This window comes from Equus quagga, chromosome 1 (genome assembly GCF_021613505.1).
Source record: "Equus quagga isolate Etosha38 chromosome 1, UCLA_HA_Equagga_1.0, whole genome shotgun sequence".
Taxonomy (NCBI): Eukaryota; Metazoa; Chordata; class Mammalia; order Perissodactyla; family Equidae; genus Equus; species Equus quagga.
Genome location: NC_060267.1, coordinates 171604240 through 171620879, shown reverse-complemented (window position 1 = coordinate 171620879; position 16640 = coordinate 171604240). Strand labels below are relative to the sequence as shown.

The 16640-nt window shown below is 51.2% G+C and overlaps 1 protein-coding gene across 25 annotated transcripts in view; it reads left to right on the top strand.

The window, feature by feature from the left end:
• Nucleotides 1–16640, top strand: part of DZIP1L (DAZ interacting zinc finger protein 1 like) — a 104420-nt gene that overhangs the window by 23505 nt on the left and 64275 nt on the right. For all 25 annotated transcript variants that reach the window (XR_006889011.1, XR_006889021.1, XR_006889017.1 and 22 more), the window contains 9 exons: nucleotides 2113–2175; nucleotides 3390–3530; nucleotides 6161–6191; nucleotides 7352–7405; nucleotides 9734–9867; nucleotides 11209–11401; nucleotides 14185–14401; nucleotides 14828–15015; nucleotides 16124–16263. Coding sequence is in view for 2 of the 25 variants with exons in the window: in XM_046663869.1 (XP_046519825.1) it covers nucleotides 2113–2175; nucleotides 3390–3530; nucleotides 6161–6191; nucleotides 7352–7405; nucleotides 9734–9867; nucleotides 11209–11401; nucleotides 14185–14401; nucleotides 14828–15015; nucleotides 16124–16263 (1161 nt within the window). In the remaining 23 variants the exon portion in view is untranslated. The remainder of the gene's footprint in view (nucleotides 1–2112; nucleotides 2176–3389; nucleotides 3531–6160; nucleotides 6192–7351; nucleotides 7406–9733; nucleotides 9868–11208; nucleotides 11402–14184; nucleotides 14402–14827; nucleotides 15016–16123; nucleotides 16264–16640) is intronic.

Here is a 16640-nt window from a genome sequence, read left to right as displayed (position 1 = left end):
CTTCCTTCTTAGAACTGCTTTTTCTGCATCCCATAAGTTTTGATATTTGTGTTTCCACTTTTGTTTGTCACAAGATATGTTTTGTTCCCCCTTTGATTTCTTCTTTGACCGTTGGTTGTTCAGGAGTGTGTAGTTTAATTTCCACTTATTTGTGAATTTTCCTATTCTTTCCTGCTATTGATTTCTAGTTTCATAGTATTATGGTTGGAAAAGATTAACTTGATCTGATTTCAAGCTTAAATTGGTAAGACTTGTTGCGTGGGCTGCCATATGATCTATCCTGGAGAATGTTCGTTGGGCGCTTGAGAAGAATGTGTATTCTGCTACTTTTGGATGGAGTGTTCTGTATATGTCTGTTTAGTCCATTTGGTCTATGGTGCTGTTCAAGTCCACTGTTTCACTGTTGATTTTCTGTCTGGATGATATATCTGTTGTTGAAAGTGGGTATTGAAGTCTCCTACTATTATTGTATTGCTGTTTATTTCTCCCTTCAGTTCTGTTAATATTTGCTTTATATGTTTAGGTGCTCTGATGTTGGGTGCATATGTATTTACAATTGTTATATCCTCCTGATGAATTGACCCCTTCATCATTATATATAGACCTTCTTTATCTCTTGTAATAGTTTTTGACTTAAAGTCTATGTTGTCTGATATAAGTGTCATTGCTCTTGTTTTCTTTTGGTTACCATTGGCATGAAATACCTTTTTCCATCCCTTCAGTTTTAGCCTATGTGTGTACTTAAAGCTGAAGTGAGTCTCTTGCAGGCAGCATATAATTGGATCTTGTTTTTTGTTTTTTTTTTTGTGGTGAGAAAGATTGGCTTTGAGCTAATGTATGTTGCCAATACTCTTTTTGCCTGAGGAAGATTATTGCTGAGCTAACATCTGTGCCAATCTTCCTCTATTTTGTATGTGGGATGCTACCACAGCATGGCTTGATGAACAGTATGTAGGTAACTGGCTGGGATCTGAACCTGCAAACCCTGGGCTGATGAAGCACAGTGCACAAACTTAACCACTATGACACTGGGCTGGCCCCTGGATCTTGTTTTTTTTATCCGTTCAGTTGCTCTTCATCTTTTGATTGGAGAATTTAATCTGTTTAAATTTGAAATAATTATTGATAGGTAAGTACATACCGTTGCTATTTTGTTAATTTTCAGACTGTTTTGTGGTTCCTTTGTCCCTTTCTTCCTCTCTTGCTGTCTTCCTTTGTGATTTGATGATTTTTTTTGTAGTGGAATGCTTTGATTTCTTTCTCTTTCTCTTTTACGTATCTGCTACAGGTTTTTTCTTTGTGATCATATGAGGCTTGCATAAATGTCTTGTAGTTACAGCAGCTTATTTTCAGTTGATAACAACTTAACTCTGATTGCATACAATACTCTACACTTTACTTCTCCTCTTCCGTACCTACTGGTGTCCACAAGCCAGCCAGCAGCATCTGCGGCCAGTTGTTGAGATCCATCTGCCAGCACCAAGAGCCAGTTCAGCTGTGCCGATTCCTTTAGTCCTGGGCGGGGTGAGACAGAGTGGGCCCCCTGGGCAGTGTTCCTCAGGCTGGGCACTCTCTCTCACTTTCCCCCATGGGAGAAATTGCAGGCTGAGGGGCTCTCTCTTACCACTGAGCTGGCTGCCTTGGGGAAAGGCTGATGGTAAGGTGATCTTCTTACCTCTGCAATGCATCTGTTCTTGGGTTTTTTGCTCCACTGTGGTGCTGACACTCTGGGCTGGGTTCCTGGGCTCCCATAAAGGTATTGTCATCTGCCGGTGGTTCAAGGGCTGGAGCATCCTATTCTGCCATCTTGCTGATGTCACTTCTATTTTAAGTCTTTGACCCACCTAGAATTTATTTTGGGTAAGATATGAAATAAGGATCCAAGTTCATATTTTTTTCCAGACAGTTAGCTATTTGTTTGAACATCACCTGTCAGTAACCCATCTTCCCCCAGACTAAGATTCTGTTTTTCCCCCCATCTTTGTCTGGGCTTTCTGTCCTCTTCACTGCTCTGTCTGCCTCATCATGAGCCAGCACTTTTTCATTCCTGTAGCTTTGTATTGTATTTTAATATCTAGAGAGGCCCGTTTGATAAACCTGTTCTCTTTTCAGAAAACAGAATGGAAGAGGAGAATGAAGGAACTGCAGGAACAGCATGCAGCTCAGAAGAAAGAGGTAGGTGTCGCTGGCTGGTCTGGGGGAGCTTGGTTTCCCGTGACCTCCTCGCATCCTTCGGCACCCCCATCCTTCACACCAACCTGAAACTGGTGGGCGGATACTTTATCGTTGATACTGTTCCTGGCTGCTGGCCCCCATCAATACACAGAAGGAGTCAGTGGCCCAGAGAGCAGCTTCCCTGGCCAGGAGCAGCGGCCTCCAGGCCTTCCCTCTGAACCCACCACATCCTTTACTCTGTGGCCCCCTCTGTAGCGACCCCTTCAGCCCTCCAAGGAGGGTTATGCGGTAAACTCAGATGAATTGCCTGGTCTTTTGTGTTTGGGCTCTTCTTTGAAATCCCACCCAGGAGGGAACCAGGAGGCTGTGGCCCTCGGTGGGAGTTCAGGCGGAGCCCACATGGGAGAGCTCAGATACTGAGATCCGTGAACAGAGAGTGGCAGGCCTCAGGGCAGGGCAAACAGCCTCTGTAAAAATGTCCCTGAGGAGGTGGCAAAATGAGGAGGAAGCCGATGACCAAGAGCCCAGGTTCTGCCAGCAGAAACCTCACATGAAGGGGCTTGATCAGAGGCTGGCATGTGGTAGACACCCCGTGCCCGTAATTCCCACCTGGTGGGCTTATTTTATTTGAAATACTTAAAAATGGGAAATACATTCAAATTTGTTCCAAAAGCAGAAAAAATATATTAAGGTACACTGAGTAAAGTCTGACTTCCACCCTGTCTCCATCTACCTGTCCCCGACTCCCACCCCACAGGTGACCACTTGTATTGCTTTCCTGTGCATTCTTCTAGAGTTTCTTTATGCAAATATACATAGATAGTCTCATTTTCTCTCGGCTCTTACACCGGAGGCAGCATGTTACCACATTTTCTTCACCTTTTGTTTTCACCTAAAATCATCTATGTGATGATTTTTAAATGGCCTCCATTTACCTGCCGTCCTTCAGTGGGGCCACCCCTGGCAGAGAGCGTTTTTGCCCTGATCCTGGGTGCTTGCATTCAGTTCTGACTTCTCCTCAGGCACAGCTTGAAAATGTCCCCTGGAAGGTGGTCAGTCTTGTTAGGAAGCCACCTGCCCGGGTCTGGAAACGCTGTACCCTGCTTTAGGTGGAACCCGGACCAGCGTTTGCCCGCAGGTGCAGGCACGGCCAACTCTGGGCTCTCACAGATCCCTGCAGACATGTGACTGACTGACTGCCCTGTGCCCACCAGCTGCAGGAACAGAACGAGAGGCTCCAGGCCTCCCTGTCTCAGGATCAGAGGAAAGCAGCGGCCCAGGCCCAGCGCCAGATCAGCACCCTCCACGCCCAGCTCCAGGAACAAGCCAGGCTCATCGCCTCCCAGGAGGAGATGGTAGGTCTGTCCCTCCTCCCAGCCAGGCCCTGGTCCCCTAGGCCTCTTCCTGGGAGGATCTCAGATTCTCTGGACTCATCGGCGCTAGTTCCGTTAGTCAGGCTCTTTAAGGAACCAGAAGAGTCCTCAGGCTGGAGGGGCACAAAGTGGAGAGGATTGGCCTGCCTCCCTCCAGGCTGCAGATGTGCTGTTGTCCTTGGGGTTGTGTAGTGGCTTCACAGTGACACCAGAGACCATATATGTGCCAGCACTTGGTCGATACTTTGCTTTTACTTCATGATCTTCAAGGTGGACATCACCTTCTCCCCATCTTCAACTGACAGATGACAAGGCAGGCTGGAGAAGTCAAGCGCTCGCTTAAGTCCACACAGGGCTTAAGTGACAGGGGTGAGAGTCACCCCTAGCCAGGCAGGTGGAACGCAAAGCTTGTGCTCTTTTCACTTTGTTCTCAGACATAGCTTCTCAACCAACACCTTTTTCATAAGTGAACAGCCTCTGATGAGGTTGTCAGGTAAACCAGTGTGATGGAAAGGCACTTACTCACTGAGCAGCCTCTCCTGGAATTGGGCCCTGTGACTCTTCACCTGTTGCTGGTAATTCTCTGCCCAGCCCGGGCTCAGCTCCCCATTCTGAGCCCCAGCTTGGTGGAGAAGTGTATCTCTCCCCAACTGGGCCCCTCCTGTGGTCTCAGGTCCTTGTCATGGTTCTGACACCACCTCCCACACAGCTTCCCTGGGCTGAGAACCCACTGCCCCATCTAGTCCATTCTTCCTGCACCCCAGCCATAGTGCACCCAGTCAACGTATCTAACCCACTCCCTTGCTGCTTTTCTTTTTACTGTTCCCCTTAAAACACTTAGCTCCTCACTGCTGGGGCCACCTCAGGTCCAGACTGGAGGTTTCCTCCTTACGTTACCCAGAGCTCTTGTTTGCAGATGTTTCTGTTAGGAAGCCGCTGGCTAAACATAACAAAATAGGTTAATAGAGGTTTATTTTTATTGTAACACCAAAAGAGGTGACAGTTGTTGGCCTTAGTTTGGTAGCAAAATTATGCCATTGGAAATACAGACTGTGTTTTTTTTTTTTAACCATCTTTAGCATGTTGATTTTTGCTCTCATGCTTGACTCTGATAGTTGCAAGATGGCTGCCGTAGCCCCATCCATCACGACCATATTCAATGGAAGAAGTTGATGAAAAGGCCCCTTCCCAAGACTTCTTGTGTTTTATCAGTTAAACCTGTGTTACATGGGCAACTGTAGCTGCCAGGAAGGTTAGAAACTGAATAATTAGTTTTACAGTCTCTAGAATAGAGGTGGGCAAAGGAGGAAACAGTTGGAAATGGACATTAGATGAGTCATTCATCAGCAGGTAATAAAAACGAGTCAAGCTTAAGCAGAAGAAGGAATTTGTTTTAAGGTAGACAGGGTATCTCACAGAGCTCAAGGCAGGGGAGCAGCTGAGTCCTGGAGTAAACTGGAACTGGAGGCATGAATGTGGTCAGGATTTTCCTCTGCTCTGTGTCTCTGTTCCTTTCCCTGTATCTGCTTCAAGTTTTTCTTTTACTCTGAAGATCAGCTTCCACTCCATATCTGTCCCACATGGCGAAACAAACAAGCAAACAAGTAAATAAACAAAGAGAACCAAAACCAGTTGACTGCCTATAGCTCTTTTTTTTAATGACCACATTCAAAGCAAGCCATATATTTTTAATTTTAATTTTATTCATTTATTTTTTTAAAGATTGGCACCTGAGCTAACAACTGTTGCCAATCTTTTTTTTTTCCCATCTCCTCCCCAAAGCCCCCTCCCCCCCCAGTACATAGTTGTATATTTTAGTTGTGGGTCCTTCTGACTTTGCTGTGTGGGACGCCGCCTCAGTGTGGCCTGATGAGCGGTGCCATGTCTGCGCCCAGGATCTGAACTGGCAAAACCCCGGACCGCCGAAGCGGAGCGTGCGAACTTAACCGCTCAGCCACGGGGCTGGCCCCTGCCCATAGTTCTTGACTTCACATGTTACCAGTCTGGAATTCTCTGCCCAAAGCTGGACAGTCAGCCATGGCTGTGGTCTGGGGTCACGTTGTCCTAAGTGGCTGCCCCGTCTGCAACTGTGTGGAAGGAGGAAGAAGAGGCTTTCCTGGAAAAGGGGAGTTGAGCCTGGAAAAGGCTTTCCCTTCCTGGAAAAGGGGAGTTGAGCAGACAGTTCAGTGACCATCAGCATCATGCCTCCTTTGTCCCAGGGGGCGCTCAGCTCAGATGTCTGCCTTGCCCTGGCTGTCTTCCTCTAACTGTACCAATAGTACTGACTGTGTGCCTGTCCCCCTCTGTTTGCCGGGGGCTCCTGCCCTTCAAACCATAGTCTCTGAAGAGGGGGCATTCTTGCCTCCCCGCCATGGGAAAATGGAGCAGGGTGCCATCCTGGTTGTTGCCATTCAACCTTGGTGCCATCTTCTCTCACTTCTGGGTGGCAGGAGATGAACTGGGGGTTGGGGCAGTGTACTCTGAGCTCCTTCCAGTTCCCAGTAGGTAGCCGGGACTTAGTGGCCATCCCTTCTTCACGGTGCTAGGCAGACCTGCTGCTCAGAGCAGAGTTCCTTGCTGGCCGTAACCTGTTCTCTTCCACATCTTTGCAGATCCAGACCATGTCTCTCAGAAAAGCGGAGGGTAAGTCTCCACGGGGTGGTTTGGAACAGTCTTGGCTGTTGTTTGGCCTCCTCTCTCTTCTGTCGCCCACCAGTCAATTTATAGGATGAGGATGGGTGACAGCTGCCCGTGGACATGTGGTGTCAGGCTCTCTGGCTGGGCGAGGGGAGTTGAGAAGAGAGAAGACGATTGCTTCTGGGACAGACAGGGCTCCAGCCTGGTGTTTGTGCTGAAGGCATTCTATGCAGCGGGCAGGCGTCCTTGCCTGGCTTGCTCTTCTCTGTGGGGTGGTGGAGACGTGGGGAGGGTGGGGATCTTGGAGGCAGTGATGGGTGCAGTGGGGTTCCTGAACAAGCTCTTTCTAATTCACATGCCTGTGGTTCAGGCCACTGACCTTTGCTTTGCTCCCAGCATGTAGCAAGTTGACCCCAAATCTATGTGAATGTGGCCTGTTTGGGGTGTACATGCCCCTCCTCTTGGGTACTCTGGTGTGCTGGTGTGTGCGCACGTGTGAGTGTGTGAGTGTGTAATGGAGTGCAGGTGTTGGTGTCTAGAGGGAGATGGCACCTTACAGGGGACTGCTCCTGACCCTTGACCAGCCCCTGGAGGAACCTGGCCTTCCCACTCCACCACCTCCCCTGGCCTGGCCCTTTAGCTACACTTCTGCTTTTTCCTGCAAACCCACCCATCTCTGCCCATCCCCTGCCTCAAGACCAGACATTTCTTTCCCAGCCTTGCAACTAGTTCGGAGATGTCCTGTTCCTGTGGGCCTGAGCTTTCTCAGTGCCATGGCTGGGATGGGAGCCATTAATAACCGCTGAGTGCCGTGCGCTGCGCCAGGCACTTCAGGTTCCTTCTCTCCTTACCTTGTCCCCACGATTTCATGTGGGCTGGGTATTATTATCCTAATTTTCTAGATGAGGAGACTGAGACTTAGAGGGGTTCAAGGACTTGCCATGTCACGCACAGCTAGTGAGGGGCAGAGCTGGAACGTGAACTCTGATCTTTCTGCCTCCAGTGTCCTTGGTTGTGACCACTGCTCCATCCTGCCTCTCTCTGGGAAAGAAACAGCTGAAGGGCTTGCTCTTTCTGGCCACCACTCACATGGTGTCCCATGCTTTTCTCAGAGTCAGGGATGGGGTCCAGGTATTGGAGCCACTAACTGTTCCTCTTCTCCTCAGGGATCTGCGAGGGCCCGAAGGCTGTGGACACAGAAGAGGACTCTTCCGAGGAAGGTGGGACCTCATTTTCTTCCCTGGTGTCCACTGCAGAAAACAGGTTCACTGCCCTCTCATTGTTTAGTTTGGCTCTACTTAAGTGTATCTGGCCCACTGAACGGGATGCAGGGAACTAGGGACGTGAAATAAATATTTCTTAAGCACCTTGTGTGTGCCAGCATGTGACATGCGGGTACTAACATGCAATCTGCTGGTTCACTGATGGGGAAACCCAGGCTCAGAGAGGGTCAGTGACTTGCTCAGAGTCACAGAGCCAGCAGGTGGTGGAGCCAGAATTTAGGGGGGCATCTGATGCACAGCCTGTCCCTTGTGCCTGCCCCACCGCCTCTCCCCTGGTACTGTCTGGAGCAGTGGATGAGGAGTCACTGCATTGGCTTCAAACGGCCTTTGCTGTTTTGTTCTGTGTGGTGCGTGTGCTGCAGACACATCATGCAGGCCTAACTGGTGTGTAGGCGTCCGCCTCGGCTCTCTCTTCAGAGCACCGGGTCCCGGCTGTTGTAATTCACTCCATTCGGTGACCGCCTCCAATTTGCAGAGCTCTCAACCAGAGGTCTCGAGGGCATGCAAAGGAGAAGCGAAGAAAATAGCAATGCTCCCTAACCACGGGGAGCTCCTGGGTTGGTAGGGGAGAAGGAGCTTCCAGGGAAGATGAGCGAGTGCGCACAGCCAGCCTGCTGACCCGGGCCTGCCCGCATCAGCCGGGCTGGGATGGGACAGTTCAAAGTCAGCAGCAGATGCACCCGGGAAAGGGTTTTATCTGTGTCACCAAAGAGTTCATCATGAGTATTTTATTTTGTTTTTTAATATAATATTTTTCTGTACTTTTGAGACAGTAATCTATGCTGATGGTCAAAAAAGGGGAAAAAACAAAAGAAAAGAAAGACTGTGAAAGGATGTGCTGTGAGAAGTGGGGGTCCCTCCTGCCGGGCTGTCCAGTTTCCACCCAGACAGTCCACTGTTAGTGTTTCTCGTGTATCTTTCTGGAGATACTTGGTGCAAATCCAAGCGCACATGTGTATGCATTCCTTTCCTTTTTCCCAAGTGGGAGCACACTTTACATGTTCTGCAGTTATTTATTTCCTTAGCAGCTTATTTGGGAAGTCATTTTATATCCCTTTATGTAGAGCTGCTTCATTATTTTTTCAGGGCTTTGCAATATTCCATTGGATGGATGAAACTAAATTTATTTAAGCCCATGCTATGGCTCACGCTGTGAGAACCACTGCTCTAGAACAATCGGTTCTCAGGCTTGGCTATTTGTTTGAAGATCTGAGGAGCTTTAAAAATCACTGTTAAGGCCTGGGGCCCACCCTCAGAGATTCTGATGTTGTTGGGCTCGGCCCTGGGTGATTCAGGTCTGCAGCCAGGCTTGAGATCGCCACCCTGGACACTGAGCTCCTTGAGAGAAGAGAGATGGCTTTCTTCTGTGTCCCCAGCACCCAGCTCTGGCCTGTTCACACTCATCTTACTTGTCAGTAAATGTCTGTTGAGTGCATCACAGGGCTGGTCCAGCCCTGACCACAGTGGCCCCCCCAGTGGTCCTGAAGAGTGCTTCTGGGGGGCCTGTGTGTCTCACCGTGGGTGGCCCCTTTGCAGCAGTTACCACATTTTATTGTAATTGCTCACTTTGCTGCCCTCTGGGTTGGTATTTCTTAAGGTGGGGTCTGTGGCTCACCTCTGTCAGAATCATCCAGGCAAGTTAAAATGCAGGTTCCAGGGCCCTTCCCCAGATCTGTGCAATCAGACTTTCTGGAGTGTGGGGCCAGGGAAGGTGCCTTTTGAACCCAGGTGATTCTGATGTTTATGGCAACTGGAGGGAGAAGCCCTGATCTAGACAGTAGACTCAAAGGGAGCAGGGACCTGTCTATCGTGTCACCATTGTATCCCCTGGACGGGAACAGAATTGGCACAGCAATGGGATGAGGGCATCAGGTGGGGCCAGGGCTAGGCTGGAGTTGGCAGCAGGCAGGGCCTGGAATCTGGGGTCAGAATGGAGTCCAGGGAACAAGCTGCAGTCAGGACTCAAGTGAAGTCGAAAGCCCAAATGCCCCATTATTCTGGGACAGGATGAGCCCAGATCTTGCAGGTCCAGACTGGCAGGCGATGAGAATCCTGAAGGTGGGTGGGGGGTCTGAGGCAGTGGTACCCAGGAGCAGAGACATCCCAGCTTCTGACCCTGGGACAGACACTTGGGTAGGGTCAGTGGCCCTGGGCTCACGGGCTGGAGACCAGGATCACTGGCCGAGTGAGGGCCAGGCAGGTGCAGTGGGGCTTTAGGAGTGGATGCTGCAGGTGCCCAGGCTGACCTAGGTGACTGTGCTGCAGAACTGGAGGCCTCCCGAGATGGACAGCAGAAGGTGCTGGCAGCTCTGAGGCGAAACCCCACCTTGCTGAAGCAGTTCAGGCCAGTCCTGGAGGACACCCTGGAGGAGAAACTGGAAAGCATGGGGATAAAGAGGGTAAGCCCAGGGCTACTGTTGTAAGGGCCAATACCCACCATGTAGGCAGGGGCTGTTCTTAAACTGACAAATGATCAATTATTCTTTACTTTATAAGCTTATTCATCTTATTTCTTCCAATTGGGGTGCCTTTGGTGTCCGGGAATATAAAGCCCCACAGCTTCACCCTCATCTCCCAGTGCAGTGTGGTCTCTTCTCTGTCTCCTCCAACAGCCTCTTGAGATCAGCCCTACCTGGCTGACACGCTACCCTGCGTCCTGAGCTCTCCGTGCTCTCCACTCACTGGTTGCTTTCTTCTGTGTCTCTAGTTAAATTTTCTTGCAGAGGGAATTTAATTGGTTCAATCTGACCTCTGGATGGGTCCCTTGGATGGAGAGTCCATCGTCCATGGCACACGTGGCCACGCCCATCCAGCAGGTGGCTACGGGTGGGACAGGCTCTGAAAGCTGGGTCTGGTACAAATTAGTATTCGAATGCCATTGTTCCTTCATGCCTGTGTTTAACCAGAGCATGCATATTATCGTGAAGGGCATTAATGAAATCTGTTATTAAATGAAAACATACCTTGTTACTAAAGTAGCCGAATGATCATGTCATTGAAAATACTGTTGTGTAGAGTAAGATTAGAAAAAAAAAAGGACACCTAGGTTTAATTTCATAAGGATACTCACTCATCTTTGGCGGTTTTCAACTCCTGCTTAATCTAACTTTGGGCCTATGTTCAGACCTGATTAAAACATTTCTTTCTAACCTGAATGAATCCTCATCTGGGATTCGGATGCCTCCTAAGACCCTCCCATGGGCTCTGGGTGGATGTCAGAGCCCAAGCAGCTTCTAATAGGTCTTTGAAGGGTACCTGGCTTTTGTTTTTTGCAGTTGATTTTTTCGAGCATTGTTAGCCACAGTGCATAACAATAGTGCCTGGGTTACGAAAAGGAGCACGTCATGCTCCCCCATCCCAGGATTCAATCGGGTGGAGGAAAAGCATGTCCTGTCTAAGTCCCCTGTGCTGTGGTGTTCTGTCTAAGTCCTGTCCAAGCCCCCTGTACTGTGATGTCCCGTCTAGACCCCCTGTGCCGTGGTGTTGATAGAATTGTAAGCAGCCCTTTGCGTCATCCCGCTATGTGCATTTTGACGGGGCTCCCGGACCCTAAACCAGCCCCCTTTCAGCAGGACGGGAAGCTACTGCTCACCCTGCTCTGATGCTCATCTCATCCTCCTCCAGAACACTCCCGTGCTGATGACAGTGACTTCCAGGCCAGCAGCAGCAGGTTGAGAGGCTTAGGAGAAGGAGGAGAAGGGGAGCCCCTGTCTCCAGAGGGGAACTTCTGTCTCTTCTAGGGTGCCAAGGGAATCCCTGCGCAGACTCTCAGACACCTGGAGTCCCTCCTGAGAGCCCAGCGGGAGCAGAAGGCGGGGAGGTTTTCTGAATTTTTGAGTCTGAGGGAAAAACTCGTCAAGGAAGCCACCAGCAGAGTGAAGGAGAAACAGAGGAACAGGGCTGCAGGGTCCCCGCAGGACGGCCAGGCTCCAGGTAAGTTGGTGAGAGGCTTGCTTGGGGGCTGTGACCTGGGAGGGTTTGGTTCTTGCCAAGGCTTATTTGCATGTGAGCAGGGTGTAATCCCTGCCCGCATCGGGACATGGCTCTGAAGGACGAGATGATAGGGTCCTCACAGGGGACTGAGTCCAGAAGTCTGGGGTGAGGTGGGGTGGGCCGGGCCTGGGATCCCTCAGGGAAGCAGGAGAGAGCCAGTGCTAGAGCTCGTGGCCAACCCTGGATGTCCCTGCTCTGACGTGCAGCCTCGCTCGGCAGCTCTGTTCTGCTCTGCTTTACCACAAGTTGAACTTTGCTCCAGCAGGGTTTCTGGTATTTCTCTCTAAACCAGGCATGTCGGTGCTAGGAGACAGGCCCTGGGCCTGGGAGCGCTGGGGCTGCAGATAGCGGCAAATATTCATCAGATGAAAACTTGCTCTGGGGCAGTGGGTGGGCGTGGGGGCTGGGCCAGTTCTGCATGGACAAATCCTCAGAGCTCAGACGTGTTCCCTGGGCCGAGTCACTGCTGCTCCTCTGCCCCCGGGGCCGTGACAAGGGAAGGCCTGTGGTTCTCGTGGAGGATTAAAGTATGTGGGTGAGGGCCTCCAGCCTCTGTCCTCAAGGAATTTAGGGAGAAAGGGAACTTGTGTTCCTAGGTTCAAGAGCCCCCCATTTCTGGAGGATTCCAAGATCCACTGGGCTGCTGTACCTGGAGGCCTTGGGGGGGGGGGGGCGGTGCTTCAATGAGTCTGGGCTGCTCAGGCAGGGGGATGCCCCGGCTGCTTTCACTCGTCTTCTCAGTCACGGACATACTCAGCCAGAGGAACATCACTTCCTCTGTCCAGGCAGACCCAACCTGAGCTCTTTGCACAGAGGAATTTTCCAGATTGTGGTCCACATATCTCTAGGGAAATGAGAGATAATTTTACTTGGTCTATGGACCAATAATTTTAAAATTTAATCTTTCCTTTTCTCCATGTGAATTAGAAAAACTGTTACTAACATAGCAGTCTTGTGAGAGCATGAAATTATTACTTGGACAAATATGAAGCAGGTATTTTGTGGTTGACAGTAGCGTTGTTTAGTATAAAAATGTTAAATAGATAAGAGGACCGTTGGTGTGAGGAAATGATGGAAATTGTGTTGGTCTGGGAAACTGTCCTATTTAGTTTAAACGTCTGATCTTAGAAGCTCTAAGGAAAGGGCGGTTCTTTGTCGTGCACAGACATCACAGAGAGAAGGGTATCTGTCCTGTTGGCTAACCCACCTTGCACACTTCAGCTTAAGCTCCAGCCCTTTGCTCTCTTGCTCAGGTGTGCACTCCTTCCTTCGCTCGCTCATCTAGTTCAGGACTTACCAAGGCTCACCTGAGCCAGGGCCGCCACCTCAGCTGGGGAGCTGGCCGGGACAGTTGTGTGATGGAGACAGGCCCAGGGCAGTGGGAGCTCCCAGGAGAGGGGACAGGCAGTCAGGGAAGATGAAGGGAAACACCCCTGAGTCCAGGCTTCCAAGGAGAGGAAGGTATCTTGCTCCTCCAGGTGCCACCCTCCCCTCTAGCCCTTGCTCCTGTAGTCAGGAAGCCCTCTTGTCTCCTCTCCCCTTCCTGGTCTTGGGGTCCTGTCTTCTCCAGGGCATGTCACTGACATGTGAGGTGAGCACTGTGACCTCTCTTTCCAGCTCTGTGCTACACGCTTCTCTTTCCAGGTCCCCTGTGAGTGCCCTGTGCATGCTCACCTCCTGTCTCTGCTCAGACGCGGCCTCCTTTGTTCTGGGGCAAAGCCGTGGGGTGTAGAGGGGCGGTGGCAAGAGCCGTAGATTTGGGGTGCCCTGGGTTTGCATCTACCACTTGCTCCCATGGAATGGTGGGTTTTCACCGAGTCCCTTAATCTCTCGAAGCCTCTGTCGAGTAGGGAAAACGATGCTCTCCGAGGGTGTCTGCAGCTAAATGGAGGTTGTGAAGTGCTTATTAGCTCTGCATTTGTACACGGCAGCTGTAGCTATTGTGGTTATTCTCCCTCGGCAAGTTTGTCGGCCTCCCCTTTCTCTTCCGTTGACGCTCTCCTAGAAGGTCCACTTCTGAATAACGGCGTTCACTGAGAGCAGTGTATTTCAAATGTTTTTTGACCTTGAGCTAGAGTAAGAGACACATCTTACGCTGTGACTTGATCCACACGTGTAAGACTCCCGCTGTGCACTTTTTCTCCTCTTATCTTTCCATAAAACAGTTGCTGATTCTGGACTCCCTCTTCTCCTCCGTGGGTCTTGATGCAATTTGGAAGAGAGAGGGCGCGTCTAGTTGCCTGCAACGGGCCGTTCTGGGAGGAGGTTGTGTGGGTCTTGATAGCCCATGTGGTCCTGCGGTGACCTCTGGTGGCAGCAGGGCCTTCCTGCAAGGCTGCCCGCACACCAGCGACTGCAGCTTGAGTGGGTAGAGAGGGTAGACGGCCTTAGCGAGGTCAGCCTCTAGGATTATGTCGGGGGTGAGCTGCAGACAATGCTGGGTCCCACTGCAGACGTGCAGCCTCCTATGGGTCTCCCAGAATGATGACATAACCCTGGAACACCAGTTGCTCTCCTGGTCTCTGATGAAACCATGGGTCCCAGCCCCAAGTCTGGCGAGCAGCGGGACATCTGGGGTGGGGGAAATTATTAAATCTGCTGCGGTTACACTGCAGCAGAGTGACTTGTCCATTTCAAGTGTGTCAGAGCCTCTCTCGGCATCCTCTCAGGCTTGAGGGCCCAGGTGGGTATGCTCTGAAAATCATTCTTATCTGTGTTTCTAGCCAAGAGCCAGCAGAACCTTTTGTTCACCAAAGAGGTCCAGCCAAAGGCCAGGACCCTGCATGTGACATTGCCATCCAAGCTGGCAGAGCCACCCATGACAACTCCTCAGAGCCGCGGCAGCCATGGCCCTGGCCTCGTCCAGGTGCCCACCCCAGCTCCGCGCCCCAGAGCCCATGGATCCTCTGGCACCCCTGCTTCCCCGGGGCCTGGGCTGAGGTGAGCCCTGGACTCTGCACCCTCCCCGGGTCCGTGATGTGGCTCCCGGCCTCATGCATCCCTGTCCTGGGCTCTCCAGAGGCTTCTGCAGACATGTGAGGGGCACAGAGAGAAATGAACAGGAGGGGCCTCAGGTGGGGTTCAAACTGAGCTCATAGGAAGAGACTGGGGCCCTTTGGTCCCAGCCAGGATGAACCTCCCCGCCCCTTCCCCATCTCTTCCCGGGCAGCAGCTGGCACACTGGAATAGCTGGGTCTTCATCTTCTAAGGGAGGAGCTGGCGTGGCTGCTATGCTCCAGGATGACTCCTGGCTGTCCAGGGAGGGAGCAGGGCTGGCTCTGGGCAAACCAAACACACTTGCAAGTGGTGAAATGTGTTTCACTTTTCCTTCTGGCCCATTCGTCCCTCGTTTCTTCTCCATGGCAGTACGCCCCCGTTCAGTTCTGAAGAGGACACTGAAGGAGATCCTGTGCAGCGTGTGTCTCTCCAGCCCCCGAGAGTTCCTTCGAGGATGGGGTCCCGGCCAGAGGATGACTGGGACTGGTCTGACACCGAGACGTCGGAGGGGAACGCCCAGCCCCCTGGCAAGGGCTCCGGTGGGCTGGCTACCTCAGGTGACGAAGGTTTTCTTTAAAAGTATTAATGAGGCCTGTGGCTTCTGGTTTCAGTTGCATTTTCTAGCCAAGGCTTAGTTTAAAAATATGGAACTTATGGTTCTGTCTTTTTGAAGTTGGAAAGTGGAAGCAGTGGGGTGTGAGCCCAGGTGTGTGCAATCTGCAAAGTCTTGATGGATTCTGCTGTCTTTCATCTTGTCCACAGCATAGCCCAAGCCTCCTAGTCCATCAGAATCTACCAGAACCAGATCTTTGGAGAAGTGTTGACAACCTGCCTGGCAGGGCGATAGGGTGGAAAAATCTTGGAAACGGGAGTCAGGAGTCCTCGGATGCAGTTCGGGCTCTGTCACTTGCTACCTGCTTGTGCCTGTAGGAGGGGTTTTGGTTCCTTTGTTGTAGAATGATGTGTCTGGACAAGATGATTCATGGGGGTGAGGAACACAGTGCTTGGTACGTAGTAGGCCCTTAGCAAACATTTCTTGAATGAACCAATGAGCCAAGGGCTGTTTAGCTCCAGATGTTGCTCAGGCCCTCTGACGTTTGAATCCAGAAGGCCTCAGTTAGCTCCTTGCTTCTTGATCATTCCTGAGGTCCGCACATCCACCTTGCCTTTGCCACATCACCAGGAGTCCTTAGACAATGTAGGTCACTGCTTTGCTCCCTTCCTGTGCAGAGTTTGCAGAAAGACTGGCCACAGCCCTCCTATGCTAATTTATATTTATGATATTTCTTCTTGTGTCTGTGAAGACATTGAAGGAGGATGTGTCTGCATATTAGTTTTGCAGTTCATGTACCAACGGAGCAGAGGTTCTGCCTTAGCCTCCTATTAAGAAGGAAGAACAGCTGCCTAAGACGTAGGCCCTGTCCCAGCCCTGTCCTCAAGTCTGCACTGTTACATTTCAGGATCCTCAGAGCCTCGCATCACCGGCACACGCGGGCCTGGACCTTCTCTCTCTCTTTGCCCCTCTCCTCGTGGTTGTCCTTCCCTCTGCCTTCTGACCTTTGCCACACTCCCTCTGTCCACACCAGAGCCTTGCCATGAGCCACAAGGGTGAGGCATTCATTCTCTGGGCTTTTCTCGCTGACACAGCCTCTGGTTGCCTTCCAGAGACACTGGTGCAGTCGATGGTCAAGAACCTCGAGAAGCAGCTGGAGGCTCCGGCGAAGAAGCCTGTTGGAGGCGTCAAACTGTTCCTAATGCCCGATGCTGGGCCACAGAGGGCTGCCACACCAGGGAGGGAGCCCCAGGTAGGGTGTAGGATGCTTGGAAGTTGCCCTGAAAGTCCGTGCAGAGCCAGCTCTGAGTTTGGGGGACCTAGGGTGGGGGTTGGGGGAGGGTCCTGCAAGTGTCAGCCTTGGCCCTAGTGGGACGTTGCAGGTGACCTCACTGTCTCCTCTGCTCCTGTGCAGGTGGAGAGATGGCCTCTTTCAAATGCTTGTTGCTTGTGTGCATGTTAATATGAAAAGGCCTTTTGGTCCATTATTCAGGCAACTACATGGTAGGTTGTTTCTCCTGGCCACTCACACTCCATTTCCTGCCTCTGGTAGAGCCTGGATACGGCTCTGAGTCTGCCTTCCTGCCATAGCTGCCTCTTAGGGCTCTGGCTCATCCCACAGCAGACCCC